At 44.9% G+C, this 21,166-nt stretch overlaps 1 protein-coding gene across 1 annotated transcript in view; it reads left to right on the top strand.

Moving 5' to 3' along the window:
- The window catches only part of TRH (thyrotropin releasing hormone), a 132,004-nt gene extending 113,308 nt beyond the window's left edge, over positions 1–18,696 (top strand). The window contains exon 3 of the mRNA XM_069643428.1: positions 11,775–18,696. Within this exon, the coding sequence (XP_069499529.1) occupies positions 11,775–12,370 (596 nt within the window). The 3' untranslated portion in view covers positions 12,371–18,696. The remainder of the gene's footprint in view (positions 1–11,774) is intronic.
- The last annotated feature ends 2,470 nt before the right edge of the window (positions 18,697–21,166 follow it).

Below are 21,166 nucleotides of genomic sequence, written 5' to 3'. Positions count from 1 at the left end.
GGTAGACTGGCTAAGGGGATTGAACACTTAGGGCCTTCCGTACCTCTGTCATTTTGTATGTCCTTTGTAACATTTACCTATTTTCCCTTATCTGCCCTGACATTCTATTCCTGGACAGCCATGGCACCTCAATGTCCTCCAGTGTCTCGAACATATCTAGATTGTATATTGAGGGTCCCATCCCTGCATCTGCGGACAAGGGGCCCAAGTGCTCCATAAAGAGAAGTCCCACAGTCACAGGCATTTGCAGGGTCCTCTGACTCCCACAGGAACTCTGCCCTCCTCATTGTCCTCTTCAGCCCTAGCTGGCATCCCCTACCTCATGTCCACCCTTATGGAGTCTAGTTACCCTTCACTGCTCCTGTGATACACCTATCCTGACAACTTCTAGTCAGCTGGAAGTTGAAAAACAGGACGATCAGAAAATTGGGGCTCATCTACCTACAACATTTTAAATTGTACCTCTTTCCTATTTTACAACGTAAAAGCTTTAAAAAGCTTATTAATTCAATGTTCCCTAATACAATCTAGTAGCTGCAAAAATGATGGTTCCCTATTCAAATACATGTGCAGATGCATTACCCACAATGCTCTATGTGATTTCAACGAATAGATTTCAATGAATATGAATTTGGTGAATATTTTTTTCTTCATATCAATTTGGCCTCAAATGTATGGGGGGGGACCCCGTACATTCCGCCGATTTCACAATATCTTAATTATAACGATTATCCACCCCACATATATTTATGGCTAAATTCGATGAAAAAAGTGTCGATTTCATATTCATGAAATCTACCACGATGCAACCTCCCACTCCCCCCACAATTACCTGCACATTTAAGTGGTTAAATGTTTTGGGGAAAAGTACAGTGATTTACCTATTCCCCAAAAATAACTGGAGGATGTAGTGTGAGCTGGAGCATGCACAATTATGTGCACACTTCCAACCTCCTCCGCAGCGCCTCATAGAAGGCAAGTTTCACTTGGGCAAGCTGTAATCGTGTTTATGCCCAGTGCACCGGCCATGCTGGTGCCATGCAGTTATGAACATTAGTCTAGAGATTGGTGGCAAAACCCAATTCACAGGAAAAATACTTTTTTTGGTCTGCTCATCCATGGTAGTGGGTAGGTTCCTACCACGCCAGTGGGGGGCTCACACCCACACTCAAACTCCTGGTGAAAGCAAGTAATTTTGCAGACTGAAGCAGAAGTCAGTGCCAGACAATAGGCGGTGCGGCCCAGTCAAGACCATACAAACCAGCCTACAGCTGCAGCTCTTGAGAGGAGTTTCGAAGACAAGCAGACCGACGTCGGCACGGAAGGTGGGATGAACAGGGCGGATGCATAAATGAGAACCCACACAAGGATTCTACGCGACATCATCACCACACGGGTCACGACAGAAGCACCTGTGCCACAACGGATGCCAGGTGCATTGAAAAATCTGAGGAGCAGGACATTAACGATGGCTACTAAAGCAAACAAGGAGAAAGCAAAGCAGACGTCTCTGGATGAGTTCACCAGACCTACGCAAGCGACGGAAGGGGCAAAATTGCAACCACTAGAGCCATCAGAGGAATCCACACCAGACAGAATGGATAAACAAATATTGGCGGCAATAGAGGAACTGAAAACATCCCTGGTATTTAAGATAGATGCTATGCAGATAGACATGAACGTACTGCGGCAAAATGTAAGAGCACTGTCAGAGCGCACAGGGGCACTGGAAAAAGAGACGCAGGGCAACACCAGCTGCTGCAAAGATAATACTACGGAGATCTCATACCTGAAGCAACAAGTGCAGAACCTGGAAAGCAGGACGGAAAAGGCAGAAGCCCGTGCCAGACGCAACAACGTTCGGATCATCGGGCTACCGGAAGGCGAAGAGTGCAGGGATCCGACCGATTACATAGAGGACATGCTGGTGCAGGATATTTGAGCGGGCACACTTTCCTAAGGATTCACTGTGGAGAAAGCACATAGGGCCCTGATGCGACAACCATAACCTGGGGCACCGCCAAGGCCAATAATTGCCAAAATTCTGAACTACAAGGACAAAGAGGATACTGGAACATTTTCAAAAAGGTGGCATCATCAACATAGCGTCCCCTTCTATCATGGCGTATCCAGATTACACCTTTCAAGTACAAAAGCAGCGGATGGACTACAGGGTAGTGAAAAGAAGATTGCGTGCAGCCCAACTCAAGTTCATGCTCCTGTTTCCTGCCAAGATGAAGGTGCTGCACAAAGACCGAGCCTGGTTTTTTGAGACCCCTGAAGATGTACACAGCTGGCTGGACTCCCAGGGTGTTCCGCCGGAGCAGGATGATCGTGATGGCGAGAGAAGTGATAAGTGACACGTCAAAGGGGCAACTGATGTATAACTATGTGGAGTGGGGGAGGGGATGCAAAAGCTAAGACAGAGACACATGGACTATTAACCAGAGGAGCAACTAGGCCTATGACTCATAACGAATATGCGGGAGCTAAATGGGAATCGCTATTACCCCCAGGAGGTTAGTTAGTTGGGATACTGATAGCACAGTATCCACCTGTTGCACTCTGAGTAGCGACTTTGTGCCGGAAAGGAGGGAGAAGCAGGGATGCCTGAGATTCAGTCATGGAGCTGTGCAATTATTGGGGTTGGGGTGGGGGTGGGGAGGGAAGGGGAGTTGGGGAAGTTGGGGATGTAATAAGCGGGGAAGACTGAAAACTGACATCAAGAAGGGAGAGATGGGGGAGGGAGGAAGGATGGGAAGGTTGCACAATGGATAAGATGGAGAGTTAAAAATAATAACTTGGAATGTGCGCGGGCTGAACAACTATATCAAACGAAATAGGGTCATGCTGTGTCTAAGAAGACAAAAAATAGATGTAGCATTAATACAAGAGACCCACCTGACCAAAAAAAGCAGGTACCACACCCGACCCCGGCGGCCAAGGCCCTCAACACCCTATATACGCTTTCCGCTTGATAGATGCATGGAGGGAGGGACACCCGCCCTACAGAGAGTACTCACACTATTCTGCCCCACAGAACCTTGACACAAGGCTGGACTACATATTCATCAACACAGCATTGACCTGGGAAGTGACAGCGGTAGAGTATAAAGCAATGGTCCTATCAGACCACACACTGCTGGTGTTGACATGGCAGATCAGGCCACCCAGAGCCAAGATTCCCATGTGGAGGCTCCGGGTGGAATCATTAAGGGATACAGTGTTTAGAGAAGATTTAAAGGGGTACATAGAGAAGTACTTTAAAACCAACACAGGGAGTGTGAACTCAGCGGGGACATTGTGAGAGGCATTCAAGGTGGTAATAAGAGGGGCAGCAATGGCTAAATCCAAAGGGTTACAAAATGTCATATCACAGGAACTACAAAACGCAGAACGGAAACTAGAAGAGATGATGAAGAAAGGCGAGAGAACCCCAGAGGAGGCTAAGATTATGACCTGATTACAGCAAGAATGTATAGGTCACTGGCAAAGACAGGACAACTTAAGCTACAAGAAATATGTGGAGAGACACTATGCAGAAGGGGATAAACCAGGCAGGTTGTTAGCATGGCTATACAAGAGCGAAGAGGCCAAGCACACAATTAATGCTATACGAGGACCAGATGGCCAGGTGCGACAGACCCAAGAAGGAATTAATGAATGCTTTGTAGAATATTATAAGCGACGGTATTCAGACTCCAGTGTAGAGGAAGAGATGGATATGCGGCAAGCACTGACAGAGATCATACTCCCCAAACTAGAGGAGGCAGAAAGGGATAGCCTACAACTCCCGATAACAGCGGAAGAGATAGAGCAAGTCATCAAGTCATTGCCCTCTAGTAAGACCCCAGGGGCAGACGGTCTCCCTAGCAAATTTTACAAAACATATAAATCTGCATTACTACCCCCGCTGCTAGAGATGTTCAACGAAGCGCTTAGAAAAGGCAAGTTGCCCGAGACCTTACGGGAAGCGATTTTCGTCCCGCTGCTGAAGCCCAATAAGCCAGAAACATACTACGGGTCATATAGACCCCTCTCACTGCTCAACCAGGATAGCAAGATCCTAACAGCGGTGATGGCCAATAGGTTAAAACCAGTTATAAGTAAACTGATACACCCGGACCAAACAGGGCATGTACCACATAGGAAAGTAACAGATAACTTGTGGAGACTGCACCACGTCCTTGATTACAACCGAGATGACAAACGGTATGCTGCAATGGTATCATTAGATGCTGTGAAGGTGTTTGACTCAGTGAAATGGCCATGGCTGATGGCGGTCCTGGAGAAGTATGGGATAGGGCCCACATACCTGAGATGGGTGAGATTACTATATAGCGAGCCAGTAGCATGAGTCAAAGCAGGTTCCAATATATCAGAGAGATGGTGGCTGAGTAAAGGCACTAGACAAGGTTGCCCATGGTGCCCAATGCTATTCATTCTGGCACTAAAACCCTGGCAGCGTACCTGAGACAACAATATGGGGAGGTAGGACTAAGCATGGAAGTGGGCAGCATTTTATATTGCTGTACGCAGATGACATGCTACTGTATTCGCGCTACCCAGCAGAAAGCCTGCAATATATCTTAGAGGTGATGGAACAATATGCAAGACTGTCTGGCATTATGGTCAACACCCAAAAATCTAGCATGTTCCCCTTGGGAAGTTATAAGGACACACCTATACATGAGCTGCCAATATTGCAGGTTACCTGGGAAATGGTAAAGTTCCAATTCTTAGGTACGGATGTCTACCCAACCCTGCAGAGGAACATAGATAATATACCAAAAAGGCAGTGTCCAGCATTGAACAGAGCATGGCATTTTGGGTTAAATTACCATTGGCTATGGTGGGGAGGGCGGCTCTACTGAAGATGGTGGTGCTACCCAGACTGCTACACTTTTTTGGTAACATCCCATATACAATACCAAAAGATTTTTCTTGAAACTGCAGGGCATATGCAGAGGGTTCCTCTGGCAGGGTTGAAGGAACAGAGCAGCGTTATGGAAGCTACAAAACACATTCGAGCAGGCAGGTATTAGAGCACCAAACTTTGAGGTGTATTACCTGGCTAGCCAGCTGCAATATGTAGCGAGGTGATTATCAGAGGAACAAACAGCGTAAACAGACTTGTTGAGTGCTGAAAGCATTCCCTACTTCCTAAACGAAAGAATGTGGTTGCCGAAACAACGCAGGGAAAGTGAAGGCAGGCTGCTAGGCCTGGGCGGTGAAATGTGGAGGAGGGTGTGTAAACTAATAGACAACCCAACCCCATTCTGCCCGCAGATACCGCTAGTGGTGCTGGAAGGAGTAGACAAACAACTTAGACTGACCATTAGGAGAAAGTGGGAATCGGTGGGTATAGCATGGGTGGGGGATGAATGGATAGATGGGAAACCCAGGGAATTTGAGGAATTGACGGAAGACACATGTTTACACTGGAGACAGCACATCACCTATGTGAGGCTGGCGAGTATACTGAAGGAGAAATGGAATCACGAAGGCCTGGCGAGACAACCAGATACAGTGATGGAATCCTTTTATAATGTGTCAGAAGGAGGACATGAGGTCTCACATATATATGAGCTGCTGATTTCCAGGATAGGGAAGGAATGTGTGCAAACAAAGGTGGACTGGGAGGAGGAGGTGGGGGAAGCAATGGAAGATGGGGTGTGGATTAGAGCGCAGGGATACCATAAAAAGGTGTTGAGAAACGCTAATCTACAACAGATCCAGCTATATTTAACACACAGGACATGCATGACTCCAAAAAAAGTAGCGAAGTTCAAACACACAACTGTGCAGTCATGCCCAAAATGCAGGGAAATAGAGGCCGGGATGGTACACATGTTTTGGTCTTGCCCCGAAGTCGGGAGATTCTGGTAGGAGGTGACCCAGCTCCTGATAGATGTAGACATTAACATGGACATGAGCACCCCCAGGCATGTCTCCTAGGGGGGTTCCCCAAACCGCGCAGAGCTAAACACATAAGCAAATTAAAAGGCCTGGCATTTATTCTAGCCAAGTGTAGAATTGCTATGAGTTGGAAAGCGCAAGTAAGACCGGCGGCCTTGCCTGGTGGCAAGACATGAAGAAATGGGCCAATGTGGAAACAAAAGCGTGGCAAGAGGAGTCAAAGGGGGAGGGACAAGGGGGTGCAACGTCATAGACCACATGGAGATAATTAGTGGGGGCACTATACACGCCACACAGGGACAACCAGGAGGGTGAAAGGCTAGCGATGAGTACTAATGGTGCAGAAAGTTGTGAAGATATAGGCTGTGAGAGGGATGCGGTATTTGGACTGTGGGGGAGGAGGGAGTTGGAAGGGGGAGAAACTGAAAAAGAATTTTGACTGTAAGACTCACAAAAACTGTGTAATGATGTGTACAAGTTACAAGTTGTAAAGTCAAACGAAATAAAAATGTTTTTGAAAAACAAAATAAGTTTTGCAGACTGCAAGATTGTCTGCTGTCATACAGGGCTGTCACAAAGTGTAGTGAGGCCTGGGTCAAAAATGTGGTGAGGCCCCTTTACGTTTATTTGTACTGGGACAATGGCGGCACAAGAAAACTCCTCTTGAGTTTATGTGTGGAGGAACCCAAATATGGTTTTATTTCTACAAATTCAAATCAACTACAGCAAAGTTTGGTTTTGCTCCTGAAGAAAGGTTTATGGCTGACTAACTTATGTATCATGTGCATAAATATATATATAGGATGGCATGTGGTGTGTGCCACCAGCATTAAGGCGCCTGTCTGCACATTAAAGCACACATCATACACAGTGACAGATAGATGATGTAGACTGGAGGCTGGTGAATTTTTTTTTACTTGAGGGGCTTAAATCTTTGCACCAATTATGTGAGATTGACAGAGCACAGCGAGGGAGACAAACCAAACAAGGTGTGCTTGAGAGGGGTTTTCGCTCCTAAGAATATGTTGGAAACATTGGGTTAAAATTGTACATTTGAATGCACTTTCTTTGAAAAATTGGGCAGTAAGCCAGTTAGCAATTGGTTCTGTATGGTAGCACATGGAAAAACCCAACAGTTTCAAGGCACCAACTGGGCATAGGAGCATTTTCCAATGCATGTCATGCCGCCTTTGCCCACAACATATGCCAGTATACAAATATTTTCATGCTGGCTGTTCCCATGTATCTCCATATAGACTTCACCAATATATGCCCATATTACCATATGAGGACTCCCAGCCTGTAAAAATCGCATGCCACAGAAAGTATATCCAGGCTGACTGTGCACGATAAGTGTTACTACTGGCTAGACTGGCCTTCATTTAATGTGGTCCTGTTTAGCTATGTAGTAACACTTATTTTTGCTTTACCCCTGATGCATGGTCCTGTCCATCAGGGGTAAAGCAAAACAAGCAATGGCAATGCCAACAGTTTGGGCTTTCGTGTACGCATGGCAAAACCATTACTGTATTGGTATTAACTGGCTGTTGGTGGTATCAGGTGCAAAATTAGTACCTGAGCATATAATAACAGTGCCATGCAAATGCCTAATACGTATGCACAAGCCAAAATGGTTGGTTTTGCCGATGCTTATTTTTAACAGGACTTCAGTGAAGGACCTGCATAATACTTTTAAAATGACTGGCTGAAGACAGACCTGGTCAAGACATTTTTATTACACCACTGGTGTGTTTACAACTCCCATTAAGTCATTCACCGTTAGACGACTCCGTTGAGAAAACACTGGCAGGCATTTTGAGTGCAAAGTTTGATGCTAAGTCTTGTTTAAAGCTAGCTCAAAGAGTTCCCATGAGGAGGTGTTTTTGATGGGGAATCAGGGCCCGAGTGGCAATTGCCAAAGGAATTAGCATGGCCATGGGCAGTCAATGAGTGGGAAAATAACCAAACAACACCTACAAGCTTTTTGTCCCTCCTCATAGGCCATTTTCCCTATATTTGCTCAGTGCTGTCATTGAGTCGGATCTCGCAAAAAATGTCAGCCTGGATTCCAAATCCACAATCCTGAGATATCTACATGCACTATACATTTATTTCACTGTACATTTAGAATTCTATGGTGCATTTCTTTTAATCTATATCGGGCTTGGATTTAACCCGTGGTCGCTAAGTGTAGAGGCAGGACGCATCCTCACAAGAATACTTGAGGGTCTAAGCAGGAGCTCTGTGAAATCCCTAGTCAATGTTGCACTGTACTGGAAATATTAATGTTCACTTTCTAGGTGTAAAAGGGGGGTACATTTTGTATTTTGCTGACAATATAAGAAATTGTGCTATTTCCAGGTGTTTATGATATATCTTGTGAGGGGCTAAGAGGCAAATGTTTATGAGGTTAATAAAATACCTGCCCTACACCCTCCCAATCGTCTCCTCACTGGACCTCCCCCTCCCTTGCACCAGGTGGGATCCCCCAGTAAATAAAAGTAAATTTCCACCTGTGTATGTACTCTAACGCAACAGTTGTGGCTTATTTGTGGCACTTTCCACCTAATAGCCTAAATTAAAAAGAATGGCAGTACCCAACCCCAAATTTAGAGGCCGGCATTGCAGCTAAGTTTAGGGGTGGGGGCTGACACACACACTAACATACAACACTTTCACTCACCCATGCATTCATCCACCAGTCACACAACTCCATACCTGCAAGCATACATAAAACCAAACACAGCACTGACACAAACATACATACCAACATGCACACGCACATTCATACACATCTGCATACACATTTAATTTAAAATTAAAAAAAAAACTTACCTTACCTCCATGCACCCTTCATAAGTGCCTGCGCAGCCGCGCCCCTCCCCTCACTCCAGCACATAGGCACGCTGCCTGACAGGAGAAGCGGCCCTCCACTGTCAGTCAGAGTGATCACGTCCTGGGTCTCCGCAACCTGAATACGCTGACTGATGGAAGAGGAGTCCTCTCTTATCATTCAGCGTGTCTACGCTGTAGGGTCAATAATGGGAGGTGGCAGAGCTCACTTCTTTGCCCTGCCGTCTTATTTTGCTGTTATTGCAGTGGCTGAGAGCAGGTAGCACAGTCCCCGTGTGAATAACATGGTTTGACGGCGCGCTGCCTTCAACTCAGGCAAGGAAGGGTGCTGCAAGGCCCCTCTCAAGCGGGACGACCGGGGCAGCTTGCCCATCCTGCCCCCTCTTGTGACGGCCTGTTGTTGTATAGACCAATGTTTGCATATGTGGAAGTGATCTTTGCTCACACTTCAGCAGGTCTCGTTGCCGAGAAAGTGGGTGAGTAGGTGGCTGAGGAGGATGCCTGCATTGAACCACAGTGATATTGGTTGAAAGTCAAGGTAACTTGACCTGGCGCCTGCGCATTCATCTGAAATCGAATCCCTGGTACATGGCAGCTGCCTGCCTGCCTCAGGCCAGGCCCCCACAAAACACATCAAAGCTGACAGATCAGTTTGAGACCTGGTTGATGAAGCAAGGGTAGATGGTTCAGCTGATTTTAGGAAAATTCACATTTCCTTGGCATACATTAGCATGTCAGCCTATCCCTGGACACATTAAGCAATTCCTGCCATCTGATGGCTGTACATGGGCACATAAGCTGAACCTGGTCCTATGAACATTTAATACGTTTCTGGAATGAAAGGCAGCATGCATATTCATGGTGTATTACCGTACTTAATGAAAATGACTAGGTGGGCTAGAAATTAAAGGAACATTTTGGCATCCCTAAATAGTGTACTTTCAGAAAACGACAAGTTGATATTTGGGGACAAAATGAGTTTATATAAAAAATCTTAAAACTGGTATTTGGTGACAATAAGATTGTATTTCAGAGAATGGCTTGCAAACCTTTTAAGAAACTAAATAGTGGGCCGCATTACGAGTTTGGTGGTGCAGAAAAAAAGTGGCTTTAGTTCTGTTACTACAATTTGCCAAAAATCCCCATGGAGTTCTGTGGACTGTGCAGCGTGATAACGCCACTCATAATCCTGTGGCAATGGTAAAGGATTTTGGTGGTAACCACCTAACTTGTGATGAGGCCCAAGGAATGTATTGACAAGTTATGCAGATTTTGTGTACTTCTGAAGGTGAGTATGTTTGTGCACAAAATGGGAGCATTGCTCAAATATGTCAGGGCAACGATTGAGCGATTAGTTAAGGTGACCATTGTCGCCAATGTTGTGGTATTATTTCCTTGATTCACTGGAAACTTTTGGCTCCGCTTCTGTGGACATTTCCTGACTCCTGTGTAAGGCTTTTCTTGATCTCTGTTTCTTCTATAACTTTTTGTAACACTATATACAACTCTGCTGATTGAGGCCTAACCTGGTAACCTGAGCAGTGCCTCAGATGTCTGAGCCGGTAGGAGCTCTGTAACCTGAGTGGTGCCTCTGATCCCTGAACCTTTAAACATTTGTAGCCTGAGCATTGCAGCTGATGTATTAGCCCGTAGGAGCTCTGTAACCTGAGTGGTGCCTCTGATCCCTGAACCTTTAAACCTTTGTAGCCTGAGCATTGCAGCTGATGTATTAGCCCGTAGGAGCTCTGTAACCTGAGTGGTGCCGCCTCTGATCCCTGAACCTTTAAACCTTTGTAGCCTGAGCATTGCAGCTGATGTATTAGCCCGTAGGAGCTCTGTAACCTGAGTGGTGTCTCTGATCCCTCAACCTTTAAACCTTTGTAGCCTGAGCATTGCAGCTGATGTATTAGCCCGTAGGAGCTCTGTAACCTGAGTGGTGCCTCTGATCCCTGAACCTTTAAACATGTGCAACCTGAGCATTGCATCTGCTGTTTGAGCACGTAGGAGCTCTGTGACCTGAGCACTGCCTCAAATGTCTGAACTTTTTGAGAACACTGTAACCTGAGCTGTACCTCTGATATCAGAATCTGTATGATCTCTACAACTGGAGCGGTGTCTCTAATATATGAGCCTGTAAATGGAGCAGCGTCTCTGATGTTTGACCCTGTAGGATCTCTGTGACATAAGTGGTGCCTCAGATGACTGCGCCTGTAGCATCTTTGTAACCTGTGTGGTGTCTCTGATCCCTGAACCTTTAAACCTTTGTAACCTGAGCATTGCATCTGATGTTTGAGCACGTAGGAGCTCTGTAACCTGAGCAGTGCCTCGGATGTCTGAGCCTTTTGAGAACACTGTAACCTGAGCTGTACCTCTGATATCAGAATCTGTATGATCTCTACAACTGGAGCAGTGCCTCTAATATCTGAGCCTGTAAATGGAGCAGCGTCTCTGATGTTTGACCCTGTAGGATCTCTGTGACCTAAGTGGTGCCTCAGATGACAGCGCCTGTAGCATCTTTGTAACCTGTGTGGTGCCTCTGATCCCTGATCCTTTAAACCTTTTTAATCTGAGAATTGCAGCTGATGTATTCGCCAGTAGGAGCTCTGTAACCTGAAAGGTGCCTCTGGTACCTCAACCTTTAAGCCTTTGAAATCTGAGCATTGCATCCGATGTTTGAGCCTCTAGGATCTCTGTAACTTGAGTGGTGCCTCTGATCCCTGAACCTTTAAGCCTTTGCAATCTGAGCAATGCATCTGATGTTTGAGCCTGTAGGATATCTGTAACCTGAGTGGTGCCTCTGATCTCTGATGCTTTAAACCTATGTAACCACTTTTAGATTTTACCAGCCCTCCGGGTTACCTGTTATCCCCATCAGTCACACAATTAGCAGAGATCCAAGGGCAGAGATGGCATATATACAAACTTAATGAAAATGTTTATTTTCTATTGCACATTACAACTGCCCCAAATGTTTAACTATTATGATTCCTTTCTTTCCTTAGGACTCAAGGCTTCCCCGGTAGATTGGCTTTCAAAGCGGCAGCATCCTGGCAAGAGATCACAAATGGACATGGAGAAGCGGCAGCACCCAGGCAAAAGGGAAGACACCGATGAACCACAGTACATTGATGCCCAGAAAAGACAGCACCCAGGAAAGAGAGAAGAAGATGATGCTGACATCTACACAGACTTCCAGAAGCGTCAGCACCCAGGGAGGCGCTCAGTTGGGGAGCCAGACTTGGACTACCCTGTAACCCAGCTCTCTTACATCAATGAGTTCACCAAGCGGCAGCACCCTGGCAAGCGAAGCCCAGGCTATAACAAGCGCCAGCACCCTGGCAAGAGGAGCTGGGAGGAAGAGCCGGATGAGGAAGAAGCCCAGGAACTGGAGAAACGTCAGCACCCGGGCAAGAGGTACATTGAATCGGGCATCCCCGGAGACGTGACGCCCTGCGATGGCCAAGACTCGTCCAACTGCAGCAAAGCCAGCCTGCTGCTGGAGCTACTCGATAATGTCAACAAGAGCAGGGGGGAGGAGAAGAGGCAGCACCCCGGGAGGAGGTCTGCGTGGGAAGGAGAGATTCCCACCCAGGAGTGAGGGTGGCAGCCCTGTGCTATGCATCGCCACTTCCTTCTCGAGAGGTCTGCAGGGTCACCTACCATCCCAAAGCTCCATCTCTGACTCGCCTGGCGCGTTCTCATTGGTACAATCACCCCTGATTCCTCCCGACCTTTGTGAATTATTAAGTTAGGTCCACCTATATCACACTGTCTACTTAGCCTTTTATGTGCATTTAAGGAGAAGGCAGGGCTTTCCAAAATCCTTTCAAACAGTGAATTGAAAAGGTATCACAACCCCACTTGGATATTATTTTAACAGTATCTCTACCCACAGTCCCATTGCTTCTTAAATAACTGTGATTCCTCGTTGCCCCCAGAACCCCCATCCCCCTGTTGGACATTGCCCAGTTCCACTAAGTAAAGGAGTCTTCTGATTTCCAAGGAAGTGACGCCTTGAAAGCCTAGTAACTAATTAGCAGAATTCAAGTGATTCAATGAGTGTGGGGACTCAGGAGTGGAAGGCAGTGTCGTGGATCTTTACTGAGTGAGTGAAGTGATTGAGTGCAAGGAATCAATGGCTAGAGTTGCAGTGCAGGGGCTCAGCGACCATAGGCATGGAGTGCAGAGGCTCATTGAGTGTAATAGCTCCTTTCAGGGGATCTGCAAGCACAGTGTCAAGAATGCTTGACTTCAATGAGTCTAGGGGTAAGGGGCAGTGAAGAAGTGCCTAGATTCAGTGAGTTGCTTGCAACATGTGTAAGCAGGGTGAGTCTAATTACGGATTCCAAAGTCTCTGTTAGTGTAATTGCGGAATACATGTTTCCATGACTCTAAGGTCTGAAAGCAGGGCTCAATGTCCCAGTAGAGTTCCTATGGGGGTGTAGTCACTGAGGGTGGAGATTGTCAGTGCAGTGGATGAGTGCAGTGAATGAGTCTCAGGGTGCAGTGACTGTGCATTTAGAATCAGCGAGCAGCCAGGATGAGTGAGGGGACTCCTGAGGTTAATAATTGTGCTCTTTTCAGCGGTAAAAACAGAACCAATATACAGCGGGGGTTGGGATACAGGGAGGCCCAGAGGAGGGGTGCAGCTGTACAGGGTGGCAGAGGGGAGAGGGGCAGATGGCCTCTAGTGAGCCGGTTTTTGCAGGGGGCGACGTGATGGCCTAGGTGTTGAGGAGGAGAGACTACTTTAAGGGATGGGCCTTGAGTTCTTTTCTGAATTGCAGGAGCATGGGGGCGAGTCTGATGCTGACGGGGAGGAGGTACGATCGGGCGTAGGCTGAGAAGGCTTGTTTTTGGTCCTTTCTTTTTTTCAGCAGCAGATTTCAAGTCTGCGTGAGTGGGAGTTTGTATTCAGATATTAAGTGCTACTCATAAATTCTGATTGCTTCTAGAATAAAGACAGCAACACTGATGGGCGTGGTCCAGGAGAATGGGTCAGAATGGCACACTTTGCAGAGAACTCTGGAAGGTCCTAAAGCTAGAGTTGCCAACCAAAAGCTGCTACTCAATTCAAAAGTCAATAATGAATGTAGTATGGCTATTATTGCTTTAGCTTGGAGCAACCGCCAAAATTGCATCTATACTTTTGCGTACAATGGTGGTGTGATGGAGGTTAATCTTAAATTCACTGAATGTTCACCCGGGCATTAAGAGATAAGGTTCTCTTCCCTGCAATCAACTGAACTGCCTTTATTTGGTGGGACTCCTCAGATGGAAATGTAGTGGACCACATTGCAATGACTGTCTACAGTAGCCAATATTTCTCATGACAACGCTCTCTTGTGTCATTACCCCATAGCAGAATTACTCGCTCAGAAATACCCGCTCTGCTCAACACAACCAGGCATTCTAAACTAACCAGGGTCACTGATGCAACCAATGTCCTCCATCTATGCAGGGTCTCTGAGCTAACCAGTGGTGTCTGATGTAACCAGGGATTGGCTCTAAGCTGACCCTGGCCTCTGATGTAACCCATGTCCCCCATCTAGTCAAGGTCTCTGAGCTAACCAGGTGTCTCTGCTCTAACCAGGGTCTCTTATCTAGCAGGGCACACTGGTCTGTGACCAAGATATCATCTCTAACCAGGATCATTGATCTAGCAGGGCTCTGTGGCAAAGCACATCTCTCTTGACTAACCAAGATCTCTAATATAAGCATGTTCTCTGAAATAGCCCCACTCCACAATGATGTACTCTGTCATCACCAGACTTTCTAACAAATCCAGTCCATCCAACATTATCATTCCCTCTGCTATAACCAGGCTCTCTATTACAACCAGGGCCTCTGAAATAATAAAGCCTTCTATGGGGAGTCCTTCTGGCAGAGCTAGTGTGTCCCTCACACAACCCTGGTCTCTGACATAGCGGTGACAGTGGACATAGCCTTTAAGACATATAGCCATGATGACTTGAAAAATAGCAGAAATGGGTATACATACGACAGCTATGATAAAGGGTGAGACTGTTGAATGCATGACCACATATAATGCCATACACCAAGTATTCAAGCCATGCTCCGGCCATGTCAATGCATTCACACCCATGTCACACTGTGTAGGTAAAATAGCAACTCCAGCACTGCAGGCGGCAACAGAAAGTAGGTTTAGACACTCCATGGACAACTTTGCAGAGCCCTCAACTCACAAAATTGGACTGGTCACCATACATGCCTGCCACAATGTCATTATAATTAGCTTCAACAATCGTGTCACAAATATTTTATTTCTTTGCCATCCGGTGTGTTTCACCATCTTGTATCTTCCTCACAGGCTATACTTTGTGTGGGACCCCAAGGTTCAAACTTGTTAAATCTATTCTGAAACATTTGTTCCAGGTTCCCAACAAACCGTAATCCTTCTTTTCATATTCGCTAGTTACAAGTTTGCTAATGTTGCTTAGATTCTTTCCAGATTAAGTGGGTATCTGTGGTTCTTCACCATTTAGTTTGAAACTACCATTGCGCTAATGACTAATTTGTTTTGTTATTGTGCTATAGTTATATGTTTGACCATTCACATTAAAAGTACATAATGTATTCTACATCACTTTACATAACTACATACACTTTAAGATTCATCAACATACAGAATACACTGTACAATTGATAAATTAATCAAATTAATCCAATAAGGCTATTCAAATTCATTTAAGTAATACTACCACCTTTAGCATCCTTAAACTTCCATAGTTAAAAAGGTTCTTTACTTGCACTTAGTCAATCCCAGAACTCATCTGTATTAAGTTTATCAATTTCGTAAACAAATCGACCCAGAAATTTCGGACGCATATGATGCAAAAGCGAGCATACAATCACAATATCTTTTAAGGTTTGTTTCGTTTCCTGCGTTAAACATATACAACAAAAGCCTTCATGGTTTAATGTACTTTGACGGGCTTTCAGAATCTCTTCTGTATGTTGTACATTTAAGCGAAATCTCAAGAATTGTTCATGACTGAAGGCATTCGGAAATTTACTTAAGTACTTTGGGAGAACTCCCTGAGGTTTATCTAATCTGGAGAAAGTAGAATGCAAGCGATAGCTTATCAGTCGTGGCTATCCAGTCTACATGCATGATTGATTTTCTTACCAAGACTATATTTTCCAGTAGATCAGATATCGACCTGCCACAGTTTTCCAGTATCAATTCAGCCACTGATTATAATGACCAAAACTAGAGGAACGGTGCAAAATGTATACCAAAAAATACAGAGGTCCTCGTTTTTCTCAAATTTCGGTTAAGCCTCATTCTGACCATGATTCCTGAGCTGCATTGTGGAAGAAATGGCCCAATAAATTGTGGACTCTGATCTTGGTCTCCAGATTGCAGCTATATCTGAAGCTGGACATTCTTCTATATACACTGTTGTAGAGAAAAGATCAAAGATTCAGTCGCCACATTGTAACTTTATTTGTTGAACGCAGACTGGACTCTACGTTGGCCAATAGCTCAGTTTGCCGAAATCTGAGAATAGCTAAATGAAGAGTGCCATGGGTGGCAGTGGGTCTCTGCTCTTTGTAGATCACCAGAATTGCCCTGGCTTTAGGTGACCGGTCGAATAGTGGTTAAATCACTACGCATGGTGTATAGACACTAAAGTGGGATTTTCCAAACAACCTTGGTCTGAAATTTGCAAGGTACTTTTTGAATCCATAGTCAAGGTCTAGTCTCTTCACCACTCTGGAATTGGAGGATTGTCGTTTCCTTCATGGTTGGCCATCTTTGGTACAACCTCCTGGGCCATTTTTGCAACATTGGTAAGCATCCTTCAGGTGAGTGCTAAACACTTGGTACTACTGGATATGATTCTTGCTAGATTGTTCATAGTGTACCATACAGTGTCATTGCACCATGATACCCTTAGGGGCGAGTGCAGCTCTTTCAAAAGGGTTTAAATAACAATAAAATGGGACAGGAGAAAGCAATGGTGTCTAAAAATGTTCCAGGTTGTAATTGTAGCCTTTAGACAAAAGAACATCAGATTGTACAAATGCTACTTCAATGCATCGCATATTCCGCAAGAACTGTCAGATAGAAGACATTTTAGTAGTGAACATCTGCAGCCTCTAACGACCCCACATTAAGCAATAGTCCCTTTTAATGTACTGCTGTGGAGGCAACCTCAAAGCCATGTTTACATGTGAAATGGCCATTATATGGAAGGAGGACCTTGTCCTCCGTATCTACCATATACTTCTCCTCTTCCTTACGCTCCAGCTGTGTCCCTCCCAACACCCACTCCCTTATCAGTCCTTCCTTTCCAGAAAAACTTTCCCGAAGAAGACAAAAAAGGAAATGCAGAATTACTGATTGTCCAACCCAACCCCCTCCCACGCTATACGAAGGTGTGAGGAGTAACGGATCTAGGGTTGACGATTCTCGGATTACCTCTCAGCTGAAAGGTAAAAGGGGAAGAAGGGAATGAAAAAAACAACCAGAACCCATTGAAATCTGGTCATGAAAAACAGAGTCCATGGTTCATCAGAGAACCGTATTCCCACAAGTATTTTATGGCTAACTGGTGTTTGTCTGTGAAAGTCAGTAGAATAAAATGGGAACATTTCACTTTTCAAGGAAACATCTAAAACCGATTAATACAAGTATATAACACTCCAAGACTATTCTAGTGCTGCCTGGTAAATATGAATACAGAGGAGGCTATACTAACTCAGGGGTCTCCAAGTGAGTTCCTCGTGGGCACCACCCACACCATTATTTTGGGATAACTAACCATAACCTACCTAAGGGTTCAAGCAGAGTTCCAAACTGGTATATGGACATGACAGAATGGATTGGCTACTGTCAGCATCACTGGGACTGCCATCAGCCGTGACACTAGGGCATGTATTGGAAATAAGTACCACAACTTTGTCTTTGTATCTTTCCGAGACTGCTTCTCCATCCCCAGGTGTTCATCATTTAAGAGGCAATGGCATGTCAGGAAATCATCCAATTATTCCTGCCTTTGCTGAAGGCCCCTTAAAAAGACAGTGCCTCACCGCTTTCCTCAAATCGGTCGTGCTATTAATCGGTTGCATTGAACTCTCCTGGCTACAGGGGCATAGCTCTCAACCATACAAGCTTGCAATGAGATCTGCAGACATTAACAGGCTGGTCTGGTTTGACTGGTGCATTGAAAGTCTTCTGACTGGAGGTATATGTTGGTTTAATGCAACTGTTTGTGAGTATGAATGAGATTAAAGTGCTATTATGGACCCTTCAAATGAGAACACCTGGGAATTATGCTGGGTAACTCCCACTGGGGATTCTGGTTGTGGCCCTAAGCACAAGAGACGAAATTCAGCAGGTGAGAGATAAGACCAATCAGGAGGCAAACAAGCAAAAGACAGAATGTTGCAGAGATAGAGATGGACAGAAGATTATAAGCCTAAAAAACACGATGAAAAACAAAGAGTGACTTAGAGAGAGACATGGCTAGAAAAAGATTGAGGAAAAAGAGAAAGCAGGAGGGAGATAGAGAGGAGATATTTCCTCTTTTTACCATGCATACCCACAAATTCTCAAGGAGTTATCCTGAGCCTCAATGTCATCACTGTGAAAGATTGTACCTCTCCATCCCAACCCTGGTGATGATTTCCTCTTTAGGTGGCCTGCATACCTCTCCTGTGTACATCCATGAGAATCAAAAGAAGTACCCCCTCTTCCCATTCTGGGTGTCATGTTTTTTGGTGGTGTAAATGCATCTGAATCCTGTGTTGCACAACCCTTCTTACCCCCACAAAAAAATCACCATGAAACATTGCAATTATTTCTCTTCAACAGAAATTGTAATGAACGTGAAAACTATTTTTGTAGCCAAAGAACTTTTCTGTTGTGTCGGTCAATAAAAGGTTTATTCTGAACTGTATATAACTATTTTAATACTGAGGTGGAAGTCTGCTACTTTGTACAGAGACTAGCACAGTCCACTTGGAAACCTTTGACATGTGTATGATAATAAAGACTGCATCCGGGATATACCCGCTCCATCTATGGTTGTGTTCATCTACCTGCACACCTATCACTGCACGCCATCTTAGATTGTAAGTGGAATTATTAACATTATAGGTCTTCCAGCTGGTGGTAATCTCACCTGACATCCCTGGTCATTCTCCTCTTCGGATCTGCAAGTGCATACAAGGTAAGTCATTAAAGGGAAGACCTCTTCTAACGTCGACTGTTCAAACCTAAAAGAATCTAGGATTACAATCATAAACTCACAGGAGCCGAGGCCCTAAAACAAAAATTACTGGAAACTTTGAGATATGTCATAATTTGAGGAATGCAGGAGTGGAAAATGAGAAAATGACAATTGAGAGCCAGGTTTGTCCATCTCATGATAAACCTGTTTTCTAGTCGTGTACTTTCCTTTTACGCATCATTAGTATTGGATATCAGTACCCAATCTGACCACCCTAAGTTAACCAAGACTCAGAACTCGTGCTACACTAACACTGTTCTGTATGTATCAACAGGAATGGAGTAGCAGGCAGGGACAACTTTGGCACCAGAAACATCAAATATGGCCTCATCAGAAGGGAAGGGAGGGAGGATTCCAACATTTCATGACAAAATAACTCCCAGGATCTGATAAGACTGCAACTCCCAGAATAATAATTAGTTACATGTCCAACACAGAAAAAGCAGTGTCCAGTGTATTACACATGCAATCATTGAAACTATAGATGAGGGCCCATGATACCACGCACTTGCCATCAACGCCTTTTACCTATCCACACTATGAGTCAAAGTGACTTTGGCATCATTTAGCAGGACATTGCCTATAGCTGCACCACTGAAACCCAGAAGACACTGTTCATGCATTTGATGGCACCATGTGCTTGGAAGCAAGTCAGTCAATAGATGGATTCTCGTATGAAGACATAATAGCTTAGTGGTGTGATCCAAGATTCAAAGTTCAGTGAGCTTGTCCCTCTTCTGTTATCTAAGTGATCTCATTGACCTCAGCCAAAAACCTACTGCTTTAAACGTATGATGATGACACACAAACTATCCTTTCCTTCTCAATTACCGTCAGTGTCCAGCCTGCCAAATGTAGTAGATTACTGTGAAAAGTGGATGTTTTCCAATTTGTTGAAGTTTCACGCTTTCACAGTAGAGAGAGGCCTTTGACATTCTTATAAATGCAAAACACAAGGGACTGTTTTGGGTATTCTGGCTGTGGGTTGCCCAATACTCTGCTCACACTAGGAACTCACAGTTTTTTTAGTGAAGTGGGTAGGGATGGATACATCTCTATCACTGAACTAACAAATGCAAGTAAGTACACTCTACCGTGCTAAAAAACACATAAAGCCGTTCCCGACTATATGTGTGTCTGTCATTTTCCGGATGAAATTCTAAAATCTTTAATGAGCTTTCTCTGTTAGGCAGGTGCAGGAATGTCTATTAGAAAGACTGGAGAGTGTGCATTATATTCTCCAGTGGGTTCCTCTTTTGCATCTGAGCATTGAAGAATCTTGTAGGGTCCTTGATATTTGTTTTTCAGGATCCTAATAGGGAAGACCCTGCCTGTACTATTTACTGGAGCACTAGGTCAGGCCTCCCAATAGCCGACCGGTTTCTGTGGTATGAAAGTGGTTACACCACATTCCTCAGGGCTTAAGGAGGCACACAGTTAGGTTCCTCCTATTTTGCAGTGGCAGCATTGTCTGCATTATTTAAGGTCCTCCCCCCATTCCATGTGGTAAATGATTCTATGCACGGATGGGTGCAGCCCGCCAGACCTCTTTACAGATGAAAGCAGCAGGTCTCAGGCTGCCTCACCCATCTGTGCAAATCCAAGAAATGGAGATCACACCAAATACAGTAAGGAAAAGAAGTGTGACTACTGCTAACTGGCACTAGGCTGCCAGACCAGTAAGGGAAACCGAGGCCATGCTAAGAGACAAACTGACATCTCTGAGGATGTGTACAGAACTTTCCTATAAAACATGGATTGTAGTCATGAAATGCCAGAGGTCAATGAACAATTAAGGGCATTCATGATAATTAAAGAAAGAATATCCACAGATATTTTCCCAAGTGAATTCCTGTCTCTTACATGGGGTAGCCGCTTTGTAAGAGGCCAAAACTGTACCATCGAGAGCACACACAACAAGTGTTGCAGTCTTGCAAACTAAAGAAATAATAATTAATTTGGCACAGGTCTTACCCATACACATTACAGAGGCATCAGAATCCAACAACTCTGTTGCAAAAAGCATGTTCCCATATAAATGTATAAAGAATTATAGGTGTATAGCTATCAGAAACAGGGATATATTCAATCAGGGGTACTGAGTGACATCGATTAGACAACGAAATTGAAGC

This window comes from Ambystoma mexicanum, chromosome 2p (assembly GCF_040938575.1).
Source record: "Ambystoma mexicanum isolate Mex_15411 chromosome 2p, UKY_AmexF1_1, whole genome shotgun sequence".
NCBI lineage: Eukaryota > Metazoa > Chordata > Amphibia > Caudata > Ambystomatidae > Ambystoma > Ambystoma mexicanum.
This window is presented reverse-complemented; position numbering and strand designations above follow the sequence as displayed.